This window comes from Schistocerca americana, chromosome 2, assembly GCF_021461395.2.
Source record: "Schistocerca americana isolate TAMUIC-IGC-003095 chromosome 2, iqSchAmer2.1, whole genome shotgun sequence".
Lineage (NCBI taxonomy): Eukaryota > Metazoa > Arthropoda > Insecta > Orthoptera > Acrididae > Schistocerca > Schistocerca americana.
The window spans coordinates 441,778,958-441,802,810 of NC_060120.1; the positions used below are offsets into that span (position 1 = coordinate 441,778,958).

Sequence of the window (23,853 nt, forward strand, 5' to 3'; positions counted from 1 at the left end):
CAGAAACCAAGCAGCACTTTTACTTGGATGTTTTAAGGTGTCTGCAAGAGGATGTGAGGAGGAAACGCCCGGAACTTTGGCAATCAGGTGACTGGTTTTTGCATCACGACAAAACTCCAGCACACATGGCCTTAAGAGTGACCCACTGTTTGGCATCTCAGAGGTGGTCTGTCGTTCCCCACGCTCCATATTTGCCGGACCTAACCCCGTGCGACTTTTTCCTATTTCCACGAATGAAAAAAACGCTAAAAGGGGAGCGTTATGATGATGTGGAGGCGGTAAAAACAGCTTCGCAAAGGGCACTGGACAATATCAAACTTGAAGAGTTCCAAACATGCTTCCAACAGTGGGAAAAGAGACTTGGCAAGTGCATCGCATGTAATGGAGAGTATTCTGAAGGTGACTGAAGTAATTTTGTAAAAATTATTTTTTATGACAACAATCCGGTTTCTTTTGAGTCCCCCCTCGTAGAATCCTCTATATGCTACTTCCACCTTTCTGCTTTCCCTTCTTTGCTTAGGACTGGTTTTCCATCTGAGCTCTTGATATTCATACAGGTGGTTCTCCTTTCTCCAAAGGTCTCTTTAATTATCCTGTAGGCAGTATCTATCTTACCACTAATGATACACGCCTCTACATCCTTACATTTGTCCTCTAGCCATCCCTGCTTAGCCATTTTGCACTTGCTTCCACTCTCATTTTTGAGACATTTTTACTCCTTTTTGCCTGCTTCATTCACTGCATTTTTATATTTTCTCCTTTCATCAATTACAGTCAATGTATCTTCTATTACCCAAGGATTTCTACTAGCTCTCATCTTTTTATCTACTTGATCCTCTGCTGCCTTCAATATCATCTCTCAAAGCTACCCATTCTTCTTCTATCTTCTGCTGTATTTCTTTCCCCTATTCTTGTCAATCGTTCACTAATGCTCTCACTGAAACATCCTACAGCCTTTAGTTCTTTCAGTTTATCCAGGTCCCTTCTCCTTAAATTCCTACCTTTCTGCAGTTTCTTCAACTTTAATCTACAATTCATAACCAATAAATTGTGGTCAGAATCCACATCTGACCCTGGAAATGTCTTATAATTTAAAACCTGGTTCATAAATCTCTGTCTTACCACTCTATAATCTATCTGAAACCTTCCAGTGCCTCCAGGCCTCTTCCATGTATACAACGTTCTTTCATGATTCTTGAACCAAGTGTTAGCTATGATTAAGTTATGCTCTGTGCAAAATTCTACCAGGTGGTTTCCTCTGTCATTCCTTACCACCATTCCATATTCACCTACCACTTTTCCTTCTCTTACTTTTCCTACTATCGAATTTCAGTACCCTATGACAATTAAATTTTTGTCTCCATTAACTGTCTGAATAATTTCTTTTATTGCATCATACATTTCTTCAGCCCTTCATCATCTGTGGAATCAGTTCAAAAATGGCTCTGAGCACTATGGGACTTAACAGCTGTGGTCATCAGTCCCCTAGAACTTAGAACTACTTAAACCTAACTAACCTAAGAACATCACACACATCCATGCCCGAGGCAGGATTCGAACCTGCGACCGTAGCAGTCGCACGGTTCCGGACTGCGCGCCTAGAAGCACGAGACCACTGCGGCCGGCTGGAATCAGTTGGCATATAAACTTGTTCTATTGTGGTAGGTGTGGACTGCGTGTTTATCTTGCCTACAATTATGCATTCACTTTGCTGTTGGTAGTGGCGTATCCATGCTCCTATTTTTTCATTCATTATTAAACCTACTCCTGCACTACCCTTATTTGATTTTGTAATTATAACCCTGTGTTCACCTAACCAGAAGCCTTGTTCCTCCCATCACCGAACTTCGCTAATTCTCACTATACCTGATGTTAACCTATTTATTTACCATTTTAAATTTTCTAACCTACCTTACCTATTAAGTGATCTGACACTTCATGCTCCGATTCGTAGAACACCAGTTTTGTTTCTCCTGATAACGACATACTCCTGAGTAGTCCGCACCCGGAGATCCAAATGGGGGACTATTTTACCTCCACAATATTTTAACCAAGAGGACGCCATCATCATTTAACCGTACAGTGAAACTGCATGCCATCAGCAAAAATTACAGGAGTAGCTTCCCCTTGCTTCAGCCATTTGCAGTACCAGCACAGCAAGGCTGTCTTGGTTAATGTTACAAGGCCAGATCAGTCAATCATCCACACTGAAAAGGAATCACACATTTGTCTGGCCTCTCAACAGATACCCCTCCACTGTGGCTGCTCCTACGGTATGGCTATCTTATCACTGAGGCGCATGCCTCCCCACCAAAGACAAGGTCTATGGTTCATGGGGGAGAGGGTTGTGCAGTTATTATACGAAATTTTGTATATGCCTGGGATGGCAAAAGCTGGGATTTTGTTTTTTCCAGATTGAATTTTCTTTTTTAGATTGTAGTTTGTTCAGGCAGTTTATTTTATGCTTTTATTGTTTAAGATTTGGTTTATTTTATTCCAGTATTAGTACTGAGTATATCATTTGCATTCTGTTTAGTTTTTTCTCTTATTAATGTTATGTCTCTGTGAATGATTTGTGTTTTAGGTTTCGTGTGTTTTTTCCTCCGTACAGTTAGTGCATTATACTCAGACAGAAATTATTTTGTTGGACTATATATTGGAGTATTGTAAGCTCATTTTGTATCATATTGGAATGTAATGTATGTCTTATTACGATATAACCTATGCTGCAGGCCCAACTGAAAAGTGGAAATTATATTTCATATAAGTGCTGTTGCTACAACTGGGAGATGGGGATATAATAGACATGGCCTACACCTGAATAGGAGAGGAACAGATAGGTTGGCTAAGATTCTCACACATAATATAACAGGGGCCACCATCACAAAAAGCAGGATGTCTGTGGTTATGGTGTCAGAGAGAAACCTTTTTCACGTTAAAATTGGGATTCAGGTACCCTGTTTTGAAACAAGCCCCACAAAATACTTAAGAAGGCACAGAAAAGTAAGGTTAGCTTATTTCTCTAAAATGTTGTAGGACTGAGTAATAAGGTAGAAGAGTTTTTTGTCTGTCTGGTGGAAACTTTAGAAAGCTCCAAAAAGACGGACATCCTCCGTACGCCTGAGCACCGCATAACCACAGCGTTAGATAAGTTACATGTAAAAGATTAAACTCTTAGTAGATTAATTAAGCAGAACTAATAAAGAAAAAGGAGGAGTTTTCACATGTATTAAGACAGAATACAAGTTCAAAAACATTAAGACAAGTAGATTTTGTAGTGATCAGCACACAGAAAATGTGTGCTTGTGAATTATTACTGAAAATATTTCACTTTTAACTGTAACTTTATGTTGTCTCCACTGGGAAATTTTGAATTTTTTATGAGGATTCCGAATTCTTTACTGTGCTATCTGTCAGAAAGTAGCATGCAGTTTTGTCTGTGGTGACTTCAATGTAGATTTTCTGAAGCAGTCTGACAGGAAAAATGATCTGGAAACCTTACTTGAATCCTAAAGTTTGATTCTGGTATTCAGCTTTCTAACATGGGTGGGTAGAGACAGAAGAGCACTAATCGATAATGTTTTCTTTGGTGAAGCTCAAAGCAAGAAAGTAACTGTTAACCAAGCAGCAAATGCTCTCTCTCATCATGATGGACAGTTAGCCGAGATAAATAACTTAGTGCCTTACAGTATGGATACTCCTCAGAGGAAATTAGTTAGAACAATTAATAACTCCAGGACAAATGTTTTTTTAAGAATAGTTTACAAGAAATGAACTGAAATGAAATTTATAAGGAACCAAATGGTAACAGAATATTTAATCTATTCTACGATAAATTCATATAACTGTTTGAAAATAGCTTTGTGCATGACCTAAAAAGCCATGGATTACTACAGGGGTATCTTGTGAAGGGAAAAGAAAAATGTGTATGTTGTAAAGAACAAGTAAAGATTCTTCTGGAGTTGCACACTGCAAAAAATACTCAAAATTACTAAGAAAGGTTATTAAAAAATCAAGGATCATACACACAATGTCAGAAATGTGTAATTCTTGCAACAGACATGAGGCTATATGGAATGTAGTGAAACGAGACACAGGGCAGCCGGTCACAAAACAGAATAACATCACAACTGAATTGCACGGACAGGTAATAAATGTAGAGTCACAGGTAGCAAATGAATTTAATAATAATTGCTTAAATACATTAGAATGCATAGGGAGAAAAAGTTCAGGAGAGTTACTCTACTGAGAATGCCATTTACATGTTCACTAACCAGGTTTTACAAGCATTAAATAATAAAATAGTGTCAGTTGGTATTTTCTGTGAAATATCTCAGGCACTTGACTGTGTGATTCACATTACCCTCCTAGATAAACAGACCTTTTATGGGATTTATGGTATAGCCAACCATTTGATAATGCCATATCTAACACAACAAACGCAGAAACTTGTACTTACTAATTCAAACAATATAGTCAGGGGACATAATTCTGACTGGGGAGAAATCAAAACGGGTTCCCAAAGGCTCAATCTTAGATCCACCACTCCTCTTCATATATGGAAATGAATAGACAACAAGCAGATTTAGTTCTTCTTGCAGACAACAGTAGTATTGTAATCAATCCAGCCATACATACAGAAACAGAAAAAATGGTATACAAAGTTCATAAATGTATCATTAATTGATTTTCTGCAAATTTTAAAAAGACACAACATATCCAGTCCTGCAAATCCAGGTGTACTACACTAACGATAAGTGTAACACGTGGTAAGGAAATAATAAAAAGCATGGAGACTTCAAAATTCTTAGGTGACCCTATTGATGAGAATTTAAACTGGAGAAAACATATTCTGGAACTCCTAAAACAACTTAGTTCAGCCACATTTGCACTTAGAATCATTGGAAATCATGGGGAGAGACAAATCAGTAAGATGGCACATTTTAATTCAGTAATGTCATATGGAACAATGTTCAGGGGTAACTCATCTTTACGAAAGAAAGTCTTTGTTTCTCAAAAACATGTTCAAGTCCGGCTATCAATTCTTTGTTCCAAGTGAACCTTCGTCCACCACAAAAAATTTTCAGTTTTGGTCGAGATGGAAGTCTGACAGCCATATCAGGTGAATAAGGTGGGTGTGGCAAAAATTCATACCTTAGTTCACGTAATTTTTCCATAGTGATGGCACGAGTGCGGGCACGCATTGTCTTGATGGAACATGACTTTCTTCCTAGCTAAACCCGGCCTTTTTTCATGTATCTTTTGTTGAAATTGGTCCAGGAGGTTAGCATAATATTCTCCAGTAATTGTTTGCCCAGTGGGGAGATAATCTACAAACAGAATCGCCTTCGGCTCCCAGAGAACTGATGCCATGACCTTTCCTGTCAGATCAGCATGTTTCCACTGCTCTGACTGCTGTTTTGTCTCTGGTGTATAGTAGTGCACCCAAGTTTCACCTGTGGTCACAAACTGGCACAAAAAATCTTGTTCGTTTCTCCTAAAACAATCCAAACATTGTTCCAATTTGTCCATTCTCATGTGTTTTTGATCCAGCGTCAAGAGTCGCAGCACCCATCTTGGAGATAATTTTTTCATTTCTAATTCTTCAGTTAAAATGTGATGTACCCTTTCTGATGCCATCTGGCAAGAGTAAGCAATTTGACACACTTTCAATCAGCAATCCTCCATGACCATTTTGTGCACTTTTGTAATGATTTCTGAAGTACAGACATGTCTTGGCCGACCACTGCGCGGATCATCAAATTTAAATTCATTTGTCCACCTGGCAACACTTGAATATGAAGGAACAGAATCCCCCAATGTATTCTGGAAATCAGCATGAATGTCCTTTGCTTTCATACTTTCCTTACAAAGTACTTAAACCCTGCTCGAATCTCTATTTTTTCCATCTTCGCAAATCACTACATGGGAACAATAACAGAGTCACATCACTGCAACAACTCCCTTCCAAGAGCACTGATGTGGCATGTGTTTACAGGCAACAGTCCAATGAATATCACACGAACAACTCGTTGCGCTAGCACTGACCTCTCGTGGTGATTCTGAGAACTTTTCAAACCACCCTCGTACAATACCACAAGGAAAAATGACATTCATTACTCCACACTATGGTTGTCTTTTGGACAAAAATGGGTGTACACTGCTGCAACAAAAATTTTTGATCATTTTCCCACTGATACAAAATGTGTGACAGTCAGCATAGTAAAATTTGACAACAAACTGAGAAAGTTTCTCCTTGACAACTTCTCCAATTCCGTAGAAGAATTTCTATTATTGTAATTGAAAAAGGTGGTGGTAGGAACTACTAACACACATCTATAAATCTTTTTTCTTTCTTCTATCTAGAAATGTTCAGCATGTAACCATACATACGAATTAATTTGTGATTTGAATGCAAAATTATTCATTCCACATCATTACGATTTATTGCGTAAAATGCAATAACAAAAAGAGAGCACTGTTTCAGAAAAACAACTTGTGATTCTCAGGTTATATAAAAATGCTCCTGCACACTTGCCTTTGCCAAGTGAGGAATTTTGTGCCAAAAAACAAATGACTGTCTTCAGCCAGTATACTTCTCAGGCTTCTTTCCACGAAGTTTAACTTGTTCCAAAAATTAAAATACATACTGAAAACGTACCATTTTGACACTACTGATGACATTAAGGAGAATTTGTCATACATACCCCCCCCCCCCACCCCCACCCCCCCCCATGAACCATGGACCTTGCCGTTGATGTGGACTCTGACCACAATCTATTGGTTATGAACTGTAGATTAAAACTGAAGAAACTGCAAAAAGGTGGGAATTTAAGGAGATGGGACCTGGATAAACTGACTAAACCAGAGGTTGTACAGAGTTTCAGGGAGAGCATAAGGGAACAATTGACAGGAATGGGGGAAAGAAATACAGTAGAAGAAGAATGGGTAGCTTTGAGGGATGAAGTAGTGAAGGCAGCAGAGGATCAAGTAGGTAAAAAGACGAGGGCTAGTAGAAATCCTTGGGTAACAGAAGAAATATTGAATTTAATTGACGAAAGGAGAAAATATAAAAATGCAGTAAGCGAAGCAGGCAAAAAGGAATACAAACGTCTCAAAAATGAGATCGACAGGAAGTGCAAAATGGCTAAGCAGGGATGGCTAGAGGACAAATGTAAGGATGTAGAGGCTTATCTCACTAGGGGTAAGATAGATACTGCCTACAGGAAAATTAAAGAGACCTTTGGAGATAAGAGAACCACTTGTATGAACATCAAGAGCTCAGATGGAAACCCAGTTCTAAGCAAAGAAGGGAAAGCAGAAAGGTGGAAGGAGTATATAGAGGGTCTATACAAGGGCGATGAACTTGAGGACAATATTATGGAAATGGAAGAGGACGCAGATGAAGATGAAATGGGAGATACGATACTGCGTGAAGAGTTTGACAGAGCACTGAAAGACCTGAGTCGAAACAAGGCCCCGGGAGTAGACAACATTCCATTGGAACTACTGACGGCCTTGGGAGAGCCAGTCCTGACAAAACTCTACCATCTGGTGAGCAAGATGTATGAAACAGGCGAAATACCCTCAGACTTCAAGAAGAATATAATAATTCCAATCCCAAAGAAAGCTGGTGTTGACAGATGTGAAAATTACCGAACAATCAGTTTAATAAGCCACGACTGCAAAATAGTAACACGAATTCTTTGCAGACGAATGGAAAAACTGGTAGAAGCCGACCTTGGGGAAGATCAGTTTGGATTCCGTAGAAATACTGGAACACGTGAGGCAATACTGACCTTACGACTTATCTTAGAAGAAAGATTAAGGAAAGGCAAACCTACGTTTCTAGCATTTGTAGACTTAGAGAAAGCTTTTGACAATGTTGACTGGAATACTCTCTTTCAAATTCTAAAGGTGGCAGGGGTAAAATACAGGGAGCGAAAGGATATTTACAATTTGTACAGAATCCAGATGGCAGTTATAAGAGTCTAGGGACATGAAAGGGAAACAGTGGTTAAGAAGGGAGTAAGACAGGGTTGTAGCATCTCCCCGGTGTTATTCAATCTGTATATTGAGCAAGCAGTAAAGGAAACAAAAGAAAAATTTGGAGTAGGTATTAAAATCCATGGAGAAGAAATAAAAACTTTGAGGTTCTCCGATGACATTGTAATTCTATCAGAGACAGCAAAGGACTTGGAAGAGCAGTTGAACGGAATGGATGGTGTCTTGAAGGGAGGATATAAGATGAACATCAACAAAAGCAAAACGAGGATAATGGAATGTAGTCGAATTAAGTCGGGTGATGCTGAGGGAATTAGATTAGGAAATGAGACACTTAAAGTAGTAAAGGAGTTTTGCTATTTGGGGAGCAAAATAACTGATGATGGTCGAAGTAGAGAGGATATAAAATGTAGACTGGCAATGGCAAGGAAAGCGTTTTTGAAGAAGAGAAATTTGTTAACATCGAGTATAGATTTAAGCGTCAGGAAGTCATTTCTGAAAGTATTTGTATGGAGTGTAGCCATGTATGGAAGTGAAACATGGACGGTAAATAGTTTGGACAAGAAGAGAATAGAAGCTTTCGAAATGTGGTGCTACAGAAGAATGCTGAAGATTAGATGGGTAGATCACATAACTAATGAGGAAGTATTGAATAGGATTGGGGAGAAGAGAAGTTTGTGGCACAACTTGACCAGAAGAAGGCATCGGTTGGTAGGACATGTTCTGAGGCATCAAGGGATCACCAATTTAGTATTGGAGGGCAGCGTGGAGGGTAAAAATCGTAGGGGGAGACCAAGAGATGAGTACACTAAGCAGATTCAGAAGGATGTAGGTTGCAGTAGGTACTGGGAGATGAAGAAGCTTGCACAGGATAGAGTAGCATGGAGAGCTGCATCAAACCAGTCTCAGGACTGAAGACCATAACAACAACAACAACAACAACTACAATATATCCCAAAAGGGACTTTTCCAGGATTTCTGGGCAAAATGGAAAACTGCTGGGACAAGCATTTGAATACAGGCAGTGTGTAGTTTGAAGAGACAAAGACTACAACATCTGTAAGTTAAATAAAAATATTTTTATGTATGTTCAGTTGTTTCCTGAATAGATTTTGTAACAAGCAACACTATTATTTGCAATTTACGGTCTCCCAATGTCTGCATTTGCAAACACAGGAAGCAACAACATATAAATGGAAGGATAACTCTTTAGGCTGTGGAGGTGGTACAGTATTGGGAAGACTCTTCTGGGTTACCTGTGGTGCTCCCATTTAATGTCAGTTACTTCTTCTGGGTTACCTGTGGTGCTCCCATTTAATGTCAGTTACTATCACTAACTGGGCAGTCTACCTCTATAATTTCATAGATTGAATGTTTTACAACAATAATTATTTTGTGATGGTGGCAGCAAACATTCGTACCTACATAAAATTCAGTGTGCTTTTATTCCCAACTGAAAAGCAACTGTGTGATACACATCAATAATGAGAACTAAAACAAAAACTAAGCAGGTGACCCATACATTCCAACAATTTTAAATTCAGTTGGTGATTGCAATTTCTGGACAACCTCTTAGTTACACATTAATTTCTCTGGGTCTTCTGACAAAAGTATGAGAAGAATAAGGACCTTTAAATGCAAACTACTTATGATAATACCCCAAGAACAGAATTCGAGATAAAGGGGAACATGGCTCACATTTCTCAGGTATTTTATTTGTAACTTTCAGTCTAAATTATTATAAATAAAGTCTGTTAAACTGACTGCAGACTCATTTACTGGCTTAACTTCGCGGGAAGCATTGGATCACTTGTCCAGTGTTTTCATTTTAAGCTGTGTGCTAGTAGAAACTTATCACTGATTACAGGGGGAATAACGCTCTTGAGATTCAATGTATATTGTATACTGGTGAATAGTTGGTGCACTGTACCCTAATTTGGATGTGAGGTCTGTATACATTCCAGAAAGAAAATATGGCATTCATTATGGCCCTGAATCATCACACATTTTACTGTCTTACTTTTATTGAACTGCATATCCATGTCAATGATCAACATCACAGATTATATTATACCATGACCTGAATGTATTAAAAGAAACAAAATGCAGGATGTCTGGGCTAGAGGTATAGAAAAACATTTGTTTGTGTTTCATTGCCTATTCAGGTTTAGTATAACTATTTGTCCAACATTGTACATGGGGGCTCAAACATTTTTGTGCATGTTGGCATAGTTTAATGTTGGCACTGCTTGTAGCTCTACTTCTTGCCACATGTTCAAAAGCATGACACATGTTATGGCCTCTACTGTGGCATAGATCCATTTTCTTGAATTTACCAGATCTTGAACCTTTGTGCTGTAAATAATGTCCTTGATAAATCCCCATGCACTGAAATCCAGTGGAATCAGATTGGGAGATGGAAGGGGCCAGGCTATGGCATCCTCCCTTCTGATCCAACACTCAGGAAACATTTCATGGGAAAATGTGGTAATGCCCCCATGATAGTGGGGTGGGACACCATACTGTTGGAATGGCATAGTTTGTCAACTGTCAAGATGTTGAGATAATTAAAAAATTAAAATAATAATTAAAAAAACAACTTTTGGTGTGTCTCTTTCGTACTCAATCACTTCTCCTGGTACCTCACTTCCCCATATTTGACAGTGCACCATGGAGCGAGGGAATGAGGTATGGCTAGTTCGCTACTAACTTGTCTAATGAATTTACATGGGCTTCTAGTGAATGCTTTGTGTCCACAGTCTCGTAACACATATGCATTTTGAGATTTTTCCAGCATTTGAAATCAAACTTCCCTTTCACAAAGAAATCAAGCCCACAGATAAATGGATTTACATGTAAGAGAATCCACATTCCACTCTTTTTGCACGCTGCTGGACATATGCTAAGGATTTAACTCTGTTAAGGATTTATCTCTGCTAATTACAGCACATACTGCACCTTTCATTGTGGCATTCACATGTTGGCTGTCGTGAGTATGTCTGCCAATTGCACAGTAAACATTTGTGCACATGCACCATACGACTCAGCACTGTTCATGAAATGGCGAGGATCACATCTTGGAGAGTGTCTCTGCATATTTACCCAACAACATAAAATGTTGAGTTCTTTCATTAGAAACATTTGTTAATGTATAGCTCTAGTCTGGACACCCTGCAGATTAATTAAACATGGAACTATGAAAATCCATAAAGAAAACAGGAATGACAACAACAATAAATGGGGTCATTATTTCTCATCTCTTATTAGTAACAGGTATGCTGAAATTTACCTGGAAAAATTTAGCAAATTATATAAAATGCTCATGTACATTAAAAAAAAATCTGAAGCCTTTTTGCATGAACTTTTTGCACTTTCTACAAATTTAAGTGGTTACCAATTCCAAAAACTTAATCAAGCAGATTTAAATAAACAGTACTGTCTCTATTAAATTCATTTTATTGAGTTGCATCCCAAAACATAATTAACAGAAACTAAACCATTCTTATGTGCAACAGAATGAGATTGGTAGTAGTAAAGCCTTTGAATTCTATTTGAAAACCCACGGTCAGTTATCAACGATACCTCTCGACTCTTGTAAACGTCAAGTGAAAACGCATTTTACAGAGTACTGGATACTTTTTTAAATTGTAGATAAGGATGTGTCCACAACATTAAAACTTTTTCTTTGACTGATATTCAGTGAAAGGAAAATGATGTACTTTTAAAGCTGTTCATGTTGATAACTACAAACCCTGAAACCAGTAGATGTACTGTACTGTCAGTAAAAAAACTCCAAACTCATTAAATATATGATTACAGGGGCTTAGTGAATTAACATGATGTATGGTCCAGATGGCTTGCTTTTGGGCTAAAAACTTTAAGGGAATGTGTGAGTCTGATTGTAGCCACGATCCCCAGTCTGTAGTAGTACAAGTTACAGGGTAGTTAATGAACACTTCGATACCAATAAAAATTTACCAGATTGTATATAACCCAATCCACAATATGTAATGGACCAAAGTTACAAAAGCCTGGTTTTTCTTAGTTTCTATCAGCAAATTAAACTGTATGGTTCACTTATATACTGGATCAACCTCATTAACATTATTTCAGATCACATAATTGTAATTAACAGGAAGTTATAATTAATTATAAGACCTGATAATGTGAATTAACATAGTGTCATAAATTTCAGCAAAATTTATAGTTTCATTCTCATAATTGCATTATTATACTCCCCTAGAAATGTTAGGAGAATTCGTAAATTTCAACTTAACTAAAAACAGACTTTTGGAACATTTATCAGTCATCTGATGTATTTAATGTGACTTGTGCACATTATGTATCATTACACTAATGAAAAATCAATTAAATCAGTTGTAATTAACTTTTTCATTAACAATTCTCCAACATTATGATGTAAACACTATTGATTTTCAGTCATTTTGATACAATGAATTATCATCCCGAACTTTAACATGAAATTCCATTTTGGAATTTTGTACCGTACCTCAATTAATGTCAAGAATAAAATCCAACACGAAATCAAAATGTAATTAATAGTTTTACAGTAGGTAGTGTTATTGTAACTTCATAACCAAATTCCCATACAAAAGTCAAGAGAACAATATTTAAAAATATATTGACAGAATTAATCATCATTTATTGCCTTAAAAACTGTACTAACAGTTTGCTGTAAATCATTACCTTTTCAGTATAAATAGTAAATGTAATTTTTTTTGACAATAGGCCAAAGAACGTACATTGTTAAGGTAGGGTACATATTGAGTGGTGCAAAGGACTTGAAGTCAATCGCAGTTTGGCCAAAATAATGACAGAAGGTCTGTAACAATTGCTGTTTTGTCAGTCATGTCGGTAGAAAACAATCTGTATATGAACATCTTTGTAAATGCTTACGGAAAATACATATGCTGTTAAAAGGATTCATCAGTGTTTTGGAAAATATTATTTTTACATCCAAGTTTTCATAACATTCAAAATCCAGGCAAATTTGCAATATACATACCGTAATGAACTTTACTGGTGGAGGAGACTAGACGATTTGAAGCTAAGTATACCACTGCAAAAATTACACCACTCTCATACTATGATGAATCTCTCCTACAAGGAGAGGTTCCCAGCCATGCAATCAACTTTTTGAAACTATCTATATGGTGATGTGGGTTAAGATCCCAGGTATCATACACTGCAACTATTCACCCTAGTGGGCCCTTGTTTGCAAGTAAGGAAGGAAAAAAATTCAGAATTTTGTGTGATATTCAACAGCATTAAAAGAGTTGCATTATATAGCCTGGTTGCATGGTATAATGGATTGGATAACAACTTCACAAGTACAACGTTAGGGGTTCAAATCCCATCAAGTGCATAATTTTTTTTATTTTTAAATCTTTATGAAAATTACTTTGATCACTATTTTTATTCAATTAATTGGTTTAAATATAATTTTTTATTCCTATTTCTTTGTCATGTCATTTTAATCACCATATGAACTTCTTCATTTGTTTCATTTTTTCTTTATATCATTCTTTTTCCAATCAGAATTTTTATGTCTATGAATTTCATTATATTTATCTATTATAATATTCAATTATTTGAAAATACCAATCTATCAGTTAAAAGACAAAATAATGTATTTATGTTTGTGCCGTGTTGTCAAGAATGCATTTTTGTTACCAGATGTGCAATGTTTTTTGCAAGATAATAGTCATACAAACATGTAAAACATAACCTAAATACCTATTGCACTATGAGCAAAATGACACACATGAAAACTTCAATGGAAAATGGGGTTATAAGTAAAATGAAATTCAGGCAAAATTTGAAACACATAATGAATGCAATAATGCGGACAAAAAATAAAAAAATTAATTAAATTGAAATTAATACATAAAAGTAATTAAAAACACATGAAAAAGATTTCAAGTGGAGAAAGAATGACAAGAAGAAAAATGAGAGCAAATGAAGAAGTTGATATTGTAATTATAAGTATGTGACAGAAGAATGGAATTAAAAAATTACATTTAAATCACTTTGAAAAAGCGTGCAGGCGCGTGCGCGCACCCACCCACCCACCCACCCACCCACACACATACACACACACACACACACACTCTCTCTCTCTCTCTCTCTCTCTCTCTCTCTCTCTCTCTCTCTTTACACCACCTTCCAAGATTCAAACCCATAACTTCCTGCACGTGAAACTGCATTACACCACACAACCAGACTACATAATGGGACTTTTTTAACGCTATTGAGATACATAGAAATTCCGAATTTTTTTTCATCAATTACTCGTAAATGAGGACCCACAAAGGTGAGTGGCTGAAGTGTGTGATACATGGGATCTTAACCTACATCACTGTACAGATAGTTTTAAACGTCAATAGCACCACTGGGGACATCTCCTTGTTAATGAGAAGTATTTTAGCCAAAACCGCCGTGGGAGTAACACTAGTCTTCCAAACACTCAGGTTTGAAAGTAAAACTCCCACTTAATGGATGTATTTGTGTGATAATCCAGTTGGACCACCTGCTCACCTAATTTGATTGTGACCAACATTTTTTCCTCTGAGGATTTCTGTAAGTCCTATGCACATCATCCTGGAAACACCAAACAGTCAGGAAAAACAAAATGATAATAAAGAAAGTTGTTCCACCCGCAATCACTTGAAAAGCTGTTGGAATGTTTCTGGGTATAGTTTCAACACTGGCATCAATAATGCCCATCACATCATCAATTTTACATTTAAAATCAATGGGTCACATATGTTTTTTATGAATGAAATAACATGGATGTTCATTTCTTTATAGGTTAAAAAAAATTAAAAAAGGGGGAGAATTTCATGAAAAAAGTGATGGGCACAATTATTTATTTCCCACTTATATGTAGAGATATCCACTTTACATTACTTTTATCACCATTATATGAACTCACCATATACATTTCTCGCCACGTCTCCATCTCTTCCCGCTCTTTTGTGCGGAATGATTTCTTACAATGGAATTCCCACAGTTCATCAGTTTCTTCAATAAGGTAGGGGTTGTAATGTTCTAGCATGAATAACTGATCTGGTGTAGCAATAATGAGGACTGGTTTAAGCAAGTCATATGGTACACCTCCTGTGTACTCAATTGCTGAAATCAAGAACAATAAACATTATAAAAATTAGTGTGAGATTATCAAATGTATAAAAGCAGCTAACGTCACAATAACTAATATGAACAGTCTGCTACAAAAGCATGGCTCAACGATATGCGAATGTAAAAATGTTTCTATGTGGTGGTGTTATTTTTTTATTGGTTTGGCCTACTACAGACCACATGAAATAATTTATGTTTTCTTTATTTTGTCCTTTCTTTCTTTCCAATAGTTTTTCATTCTTCGTCAGTGTTTTTGTCTTCTTTCTTCTGTCCATACTGCACCTGTCCTTCTCTTTGTTTTCTGTTGGAAGCCCTTGAAACATTTTACTTTTCCTCTGAACTTTTCTCTTCCTCCTATTTCTTCCTTTTTTATTTCCATTTCTCTCTGGTCTGCTTTAATTTCTTTCATTCATATGATAAGAACTAGACATAGAGCTGTAAAATTGTACGAACTTGTGATTGTACATTTTAGTCCTGAAAATATTGTATATAAATGTAAATCAATGTACACATCATACGATAAATAAATAATAATAAATAATAAATAAATAAATAAATTCATATGATTGATATTTTTAGGTTCCTGTCAAGAACACTAAAAAATTCTTTTGTTATCCTCTTTTGATCTGGCCTCTTTGGGTGCCCTTGGAATACAAGTCTTCTATTGTTCATTGTGTCTGATACTGGTTCTACTTTTACATAAATTTCTTTACTACTTCTTAGTTTAATAAATAAGAATAAGAAGAAGAAGAAGATGGCAGCATATCCCTATACAAAACTGCCTTTGTTCAGTTCACACCACATTCGAATAGAGACTCAAACTTAATTTATCAGCACCAATTTCATCTGCCGGACAATGAATAATGTGCAAATTTCTGCAACCTCTAGTTTGTACATGTGACTTTAAACACCAGGAGTATTTCACAAAAATATTTTTAATAATTTAGAAAGAGAATGAAAATCATAACTAATCATAATTCATTTCAAGGTATAATTTCTTATGTCTATATATGCATTATGTTTTCACTTTTTCCTACATCTTGTATGCTCTCTTTCTTTGGGTGGCAGAGCTGTTTCAGAAGCAAAAGAATTGGGTTACTGAATGAAAATATGCAAAGGATGCCAACTTACTTATTTAACTCTCTCCACAATCTGCAATGATTCTAAGAGCAAATATGCCTGAACTAACTTTTTTATTTTTATTTATTTATTTATTTTTTGGGTGTTCCGAAATGCGCTTTCTGCAGTTTAAATTCTCATCAATATGGACGCCTGAACATTATGAAGTTTCCATCCTATGTATTATTTCCTCACCATGTGTTACACTTATCACTGGTATAGTACCTCTAAATGTGCAAAATTGAATATGTTGTGCCTTTTTAAAATTGAGAATGAGACCATTTACAGGAAACCAATCAGTGGCACTTTTAAGAGTATTGTTTATCATTTCTTCTGATGCTGTATGTATGTTTGGATTGATTACAGCACTAGTGTCGTCCATAAAAAGAACTAATTCTGCTGGCTGTATATTACTCTGAAGATCATTTACATATATGAGGAACAACGGTGGACCTAACAATGAGCCTTGGGGAAGCCACATATGTAATTTCACTCCAGTGAGAAGTATCCCTCTCAATTACATTTGTTGAATTACTGAGTGCCCTTTTGGTTAGAAACAACATAATCCATTGGTTGGCTATACCGTCAATTAATTCCACAAAACCTCAGTTTATCTATGAGACTATTGTGATTCACAGTCAAACGCGTTAGACAGGCCACCAAAAAATACCAAAGGTTCTATTTTGTTACCTTAGGCTTGCAAAATTTTCTGAATGAATGTGTAAACGGTATCAACAGTTGAACAACTCTTCTGAAACCCAACTGTGAATTACTGAGGATATTATTGTTGGTCAAGTGGAATACTATTCTAGAATGCATCACTCTATCAAAAATGTTGGAAAATGTTCTCAGCAGTGAAACACGTCAGTAGTTATTGACATCTCTTCTTTTATCACCTTTCTTATAAAGGGGTTTAACAATGGAGTATATCAACCTCACTGGAGAATGCCTTAAGTTAGTGGTGCACAACATAATTCAGGTAAGGCAGGGCTTATTATATGCGAACAAATCTTAAGAAAAATCATCAAATGCAGATGAGCCTTTACTTTTGAGAGAATATATAATTTTCTTAATTTCAGAGGGAGAAGTGTGTGATATCTTCATATGATCAAATTTTATGAGAGTTGCTTTTTCAACAGAATCCTTTAATTTCTCTCTTCAACTTTTTGTCACCATATTTACTGCTATATTTAAGAAATGGTTAGTAAACACATTTGGTACCTATGAGTGATCACTTGTAGCCCTTCCATTTAATTTAGCAGAGATGTTACCCTGTTCTTGGCCAGAAGTCCTGTCTCTTGTTTGACAACATTCGATATGGCCTTATGTCGGTTGCTGAAATAACTGATTCCTGACATAATGTACATGTTTCTTAAGTTTTAATGAGTTTTATTAGTAATTTTGAGTATTTTTGTAATGTGCAACTACTGCAGAATCTATGCTTGTTCTTTCCAACAGATACACTTTTCTTTTCCCTTCAGAAGATACTTTAATCCCTCTAGTGAACCCTAGCTTTTTAGCTCATGCACAAAGCTATTTTCGAAAATTACACGAATTTATCATAGAATAGATTAAATTTTATATTACCATTTGGTTCCTTATAAATTTAATTCCAGGTCATTTCTTGTAAACCATTCTTTAAAAAATTGTCCTGGAGTTATTAATTATTCTAACAAATTTCCACTGAGGAGTATCCATGCTGTAAGGTACTACGTTATTTATCCTAGCTAACTGTCCATCATGATGAGAGAGAGCATTTGCTGCTTGATTAACAGTTACTTTCATGCTTTGAGCTTCACCAAAGGAAATATTATCAATTAGTGTCCTACTATCTTTACCCGCCTGTGTTGGAAAGCTGAATACCAAGATCAAACTCTAGGATCCAAGTAAGGTTTCCAGATCAGTTTTCTTACCATATTCCTTCCGAAAATCTACAATGAAATCACCACAGACTATTAACTGCTTGCTGCTTTCTGACAGATAGCACAGTAAAGAATTTGGAATCCCCCAAAAAAGTTCAAAATTTCCCTTTGGGGACCAATATACAGTTACAATTGAAAGTGTAATGTTTTCAGTATTAATTCACAAGCACACACTTCTATCTGCTGATCACTACAAAATCTACTTGTTTCAATGTTCTTGAACTTGTGTCCTAATACATGTAACAAGTCCCCTTTTTCAATATCAGGAGTAAGCTGCTAGAGCAGGGGGACCAAACCTTTTTGCCTACCTGGGTCACACTGGAAGAAGACGTATTTTTGGACTGTACTTAATAGAATTCAGAGTTTCAGATTGAACATATTCAATTTATCATAATTTTACATTAACAGAATTTCATGGAAAGTTCTTTCTTTTCTTACCAATCATGTGTTCAATGCTCACTTCTTGGGCCGCACTGATACTTGCTTTGTGCTGCATGTGGCTAACAAAATTTTATGGAAACATTTTCTTTTCTTACCAATTGGGTGTCAAATGCTCACTTCTTGGGTCACATTGAAGCTGACTTTGAGCTACATGTGGCACACAGATTGAACATCCCAGTGCTAGAGTGTAACCTTTTATATAACTTTCCAACTGCTGTGGTTATGTGGTGCTCAGATCGTTGTCTAATTTTTCCAAACACACAAGAACCTCTTCCACCTTATTACTCAATCTTCTAACATTTTGATGAAATAATTAACCTTACTTTTCTGTGCATTCTTAATCATTTTGTTGGGCTCTTCTGTTATTTTGACTTCTTTCAAACATGGTACCTGAATCCCGATTCTAAGGAAAAAAAGGTTTCTCTCTGACACCATAACAACAGGCATCCTGCTTTGTGTGATGGTGGCCCTCTGTATATTATGTGCAAGAAGCTCAGCCAACCTACGTTTCCCTCTCCTATTCATATACACTCCTGGAAATGGAAAAAAGAACACATTGACACCGGTGTGTCAGACCAACCATACTTGCTCCGGACACTGCAAGAGGGCTGTACAAGCAATGATCACACGCACGGCACAGCGGACACACCAGGAACCACGGTGTTGGCCATCGAATGGCGCTAGCTGCGCAGCATTTGTGCACCGCCGCCGTCAGTGTCAGCCAGTTTGCCGTGGCATACGGAGCTCCATCGCAGTCTTTAACACTGGTAGCATGCCGCGACAGCGTGGACGTGAACCGTATGTGCAGTTGACGGACTTTGAGCGAGGGCGTATAGTGGGCATGCGGGAGGCCAGGTGGACGTACCGCCGAATTGCTCAACACGTGGGGCGTGAGGTCTCCACAGTACATCGATGTTGTCGCCAGTGGTCGGCGGAAGGTGCACGTGCCCGTTGACCTGGGACCGGACCGCAGCGATGCACGGACGCACGCCAAGACCGTAGGATCCTACGCAGTGCCGTAGGGGACCGCACCGCCACTTCCCAGCAAATTAGGGACACTGTTGCTCCTGGGGTATCGGCGAGGACCATTCACAACCGTCTCCATGAAGCTGGGCTACGGTCCCGCACACCGTTAGGCCGTCTTCAGCTCACGCCCCAACATCGTGCAGCCCGCCTCCAGTGGTGTCGCGACAGGTGTGAATGGAGGGACGAATGGAGACGTGTCGTCTTCAGCGATGAGAGTCGCTTCTGCCTTGGTGCCAATGATGGTTGTATGCGTGTTTGGCGCCGTGCAGGTGAGCGCCACAATCAGGACTGCATACGACCGAGGCACACAGGGCCAACACCCAGCATCATGGTGTGGGGAGCGATCTCCTACACTGGCCGTACACCACTGGTGATCGTCGAGGGGACACTGAACAGTACACGGTACATCCAAACCGTCATCGAACCCATCGTTCTACCATTCCTAGACCGGCAAGGGAACTTGCTGTTCCAACAGGACAATGCACGTCCGCATGTATCCCGTGCCACCCAACGTGCTCTAGAAGGTGTAAGTCAACTACCCTGGCCAGCAAGATCTCCGGATCTGTCCCCCATTGAGCATGTTTGGGACTGGATGAAGCGTCGTCTCACGCGGTCTGCACGTCCAGCACGAACGCTGGTCCAACTGAGGCGCCAGGTGGAAATGGCATGGCAAGCCGTTCCACAGGACTACATCCAGCATCTCTACGATCGTCTCCATGGGAGAATAGCAGCCTGCATTGCTGCGAAAGGTGGATATACACTGAACTAGTGCCGACATTGTGCATGCTCTGTTGCCTGTGTCTATGTGCCTGTGGTTCTGTCAGTGTGATCATGTGATGTATCTGACCCCAGGAATGTGTCAATAAAGTTTCCCCTTCCTGGGACAATGAATTCACGGTGTTCTTATTTCAATTTCCAGGAGTGTATATTTCATTTCTAGGATATTCCCATCTTACAATTGCAGCAAAAAGCACTGCACTCATGTGCTTTTTCATTTCAGTCAGGAACAGCCTGCTCTATCACATGGCTCACAGCAGTGTTAACTCAGGCTCATTATGGTGCTGTAGGATCTCCACAAAACTCGCACAGGTGTGTGTAGTTGCTACTCCTATTTCATCCAGGTCACCCCTAAATTTACAATCTCTGTCTTTGGTCAGGTTGTTCCCTGCTCCACTTTCTGCAATAAACTAATCCTCTTTTTCAAAACCTTTTCACAAATTCCCTATGACCTCGGTCACCTGGCAAACACTAGCACTTGGCTTCATAGCACTTATGACCTGGTACACTGTGTTCCTTATTTGTCCTGTACCATCTGGCCTACACCCCTCCCATGGCTACTGCCAAGCAGCAAGAATCTTTTCTTCTACTCTCTTTTGGTACTGGTCTACACTGAGTTTCTTTGCTAGAAGTCTGATGTACCTTACTGTGACCTACAGCTGGATGAGACACTTCCCCCCTCCTACTTCACGTAACAAGTCAAACATATTACATACTGTAACATCAAATATAGATTAAGTTGAAGAGCTGTTCCCATTTTGCCCATTACTTGTTACTGTTACCCATTTACCAGGATCTTTGTCCCCTTTAACCCATGTAGTTCAAATTTTGTGTAACTAATTCAGCCTGAAGGGCACAAAGTTTTGTTTCCATGGGAGGAGCATCCTTGAGTTCCCATTTAATTCCAAACTACTGCCATCCCAGTGGATTTCCAGCCCTCAATCTACACATACCACTCCTTGCTTGCGTACCCTATGGCAACATCCACACTCATCGTGCATTGCAACACTGATGAAACACTTAAAAATAAATCACTTAAAGCACTTTATATTACACAAGTTTTTGTAATTTATGAGCCTCAAAAATTGGGCCTACAGCTACAAAAATCCAGGTGTGTGTTGTAACATAAAACGGTAATTATTTTCACTTAAAGAATGAACTCAGTACCCACTTAACTGTTAATTAACTTGTTCACAAAAAAATGTAACTTTAATCTCCACTTATCCTGAGTATTACTTGAAATTAGACAATGTTTACTACTGACAGTACATGGTCTGCTATGCATGATGTGGGTTTGTGTGACAGTATAAAAACAAAGCCTCAGATCATGAAATCTTCAGTTGCCTATATGAAGGAGATACAAAGGAATGAATTTATGTACAAAATATGCTTCACGAATCATTTTACTCTATGAAAATGGACTATTTTTAACCAGCAACACAAACACAGCTTCAATCGGACACCAGTGCTGACGACCTTGAAGTCTGAAGTAGTAACCAAACAGAATAATTTTAACATCTGTGTTTGTAGAAAAATCACCAGAATATTTTTCCACTTATATTTCATTCACTGTATAGTATTGTTACAGCATCAGAATCCTTGAGCACTGAGAAGTAAAATTAATCAACAACTTATATGCACTAATTAAGCTGAGTCATCAAACCCATCTGACATAATCTGCCTCTTGAACATCTAACCACCATTGTACAGATATATTAAATGTCACAGGATTTAGGTTAGTATCTCATTTCTGTAGAATAGAAATGGAGAACTGAAGAGCTGCCACATTCATCAAGAATAGTCATGCATTTAAGAACATAGATGCTAACAAAATTTTTCTACGAATAACACCTGGAAGCATGTGCTACTGAAGCAGAATTTCATAATAAATCCTTTGTAATGGTTAGTGTATATTAGGCACCTACAGAAAACTTTAATACATTTGTAAATCAACTCAAAGCTCTACTGACCTATTTAAAAGACACAAAAAAGCTAAAAACATTGGTCGCCGGTGATTTTAATACATATTTTCTAAAAAATTCTTCAACTACAAATATGCTGCATTAAAATCCAACTTAATTGATACAGTGAACTTTTCAACTAGGGAAGCTAATTATTCCAAAACACCCACTGATAATATCTTTATACACAGGACCAAGGGGAAAAAAGTTTTAAAAGATAATATATTTTCACATTTGTGATTTATATGAGAAGCATTCATTTAGGATCTGAGATAGGAATATCCGCATATCTTTTCTTTTGTAGATATGTTGATACGATTCTCTCGCTCTTCCAACCACATCAAGTGGTTTAAAATCCACATGCTTACAACCGAGTACTCCTCAGCCATTGTTAAGTGAGGACTGTCTCATGGTTGCTGCTGCCATCCTTAGATAGGTGTGCTGACTTCTGTGACATCACTGGTGCATAATGTAATGCTTTTGTTGTGTGCCCACTTCAACCTTCCAATGACTGGGACTCAAACTGTGCTCAGCTGCAGGCCGCTATCTTTATTGAGGGCGGTTTTACAAATTTTTTATTTCAATCATTTCCTTCATGGCACTGTCCCAGAAACTATTAGTCCATGTAACACAGGATGTATACATGGACAAGGAAAAAAAAAATTCCCGGATTTTTCCCGGTTAAAAATACACTTTCTCCCGGATGAAAACACACTTTTTCCGTGTTATTAAATGACTGTATATCTTCCCTCAGAACTATAAAACTTATCAATCCTTTGAATGGTTACGTTTTTATACACGGGCGTAGAAATTCCCGGCACTTTAGAAAAATCATGCATTCATTTGCTTTTTTAATTTTTTTATATATGTTCTTTATTGCTGAGAACATCCTCACTGTAGCTCATGGGAAGGAATGTATCTACCTATATAAATGGATCAGTAACCACTGCAAATAAAACATGTTTCATGTTCAAGAAAATTGTTCAGGAATGTACCTAGTACACCAATAGGTTTCCAGTATGTCAAAATCAGTATTCAACACCATAATTGGTGAGAAAATTGTAGTTGCAACTATTCTACACATAAATAAGGTATGAGTCATGTGTCATGTGTCTAGATCTTCCTGATTATGCCCATACAAAAAAAGTAAAGAGAACTAGAAGTCTGGCAGAAAACGGTGAGCAATTTTTTCAGTGTATGCAGGTATGTGCACGTGCACGCACACACACGCACACACACTCTCTCTCTCTCTCTCTCTCTCTCTCTCTCTCTCTCTCTCTCTCTCTCAGAAAGACAGAACAGTAATTGTGGATAGGAACAAATAGTTCAGAATACCAAAACTGTTGAAATAAATGGAAAAAGGAAGTGGGATAATGGTTTAACATTCCACTTTTGATGTCTTTAGAGAAATCAGCTGACAGCATCCTATTCAAAGGCACCAC

At 37.8% G+C, this 23,853-nt stretch overlaps 1 protein-coding gene across 2 annotated transcripts in view; it reads right to left on the reverse strand.

The window, feature by feature from the left end:
• LOC124593707 (transcription elongation factor B polypeptide 3) overlaps window positions 1–23,853 on the reverse strand; it is a 161,950-nt gene that overhangs the window by 64,360 nt on the left and 73,737 nt on the right. For both annotated transcript variants that reach the window (XM_047132013.1, XM_047132014.1), the window contains exon 6: window positions 14,960–15,159. In XM_047132013.1, the coding sequence (XP_046987969.1) occupies window positions 14,960–15,159 (200 nt within the window). The remainder of the gene's footprint in view (window positions 1–14,959; window positions 15,160–23,853) is intronic.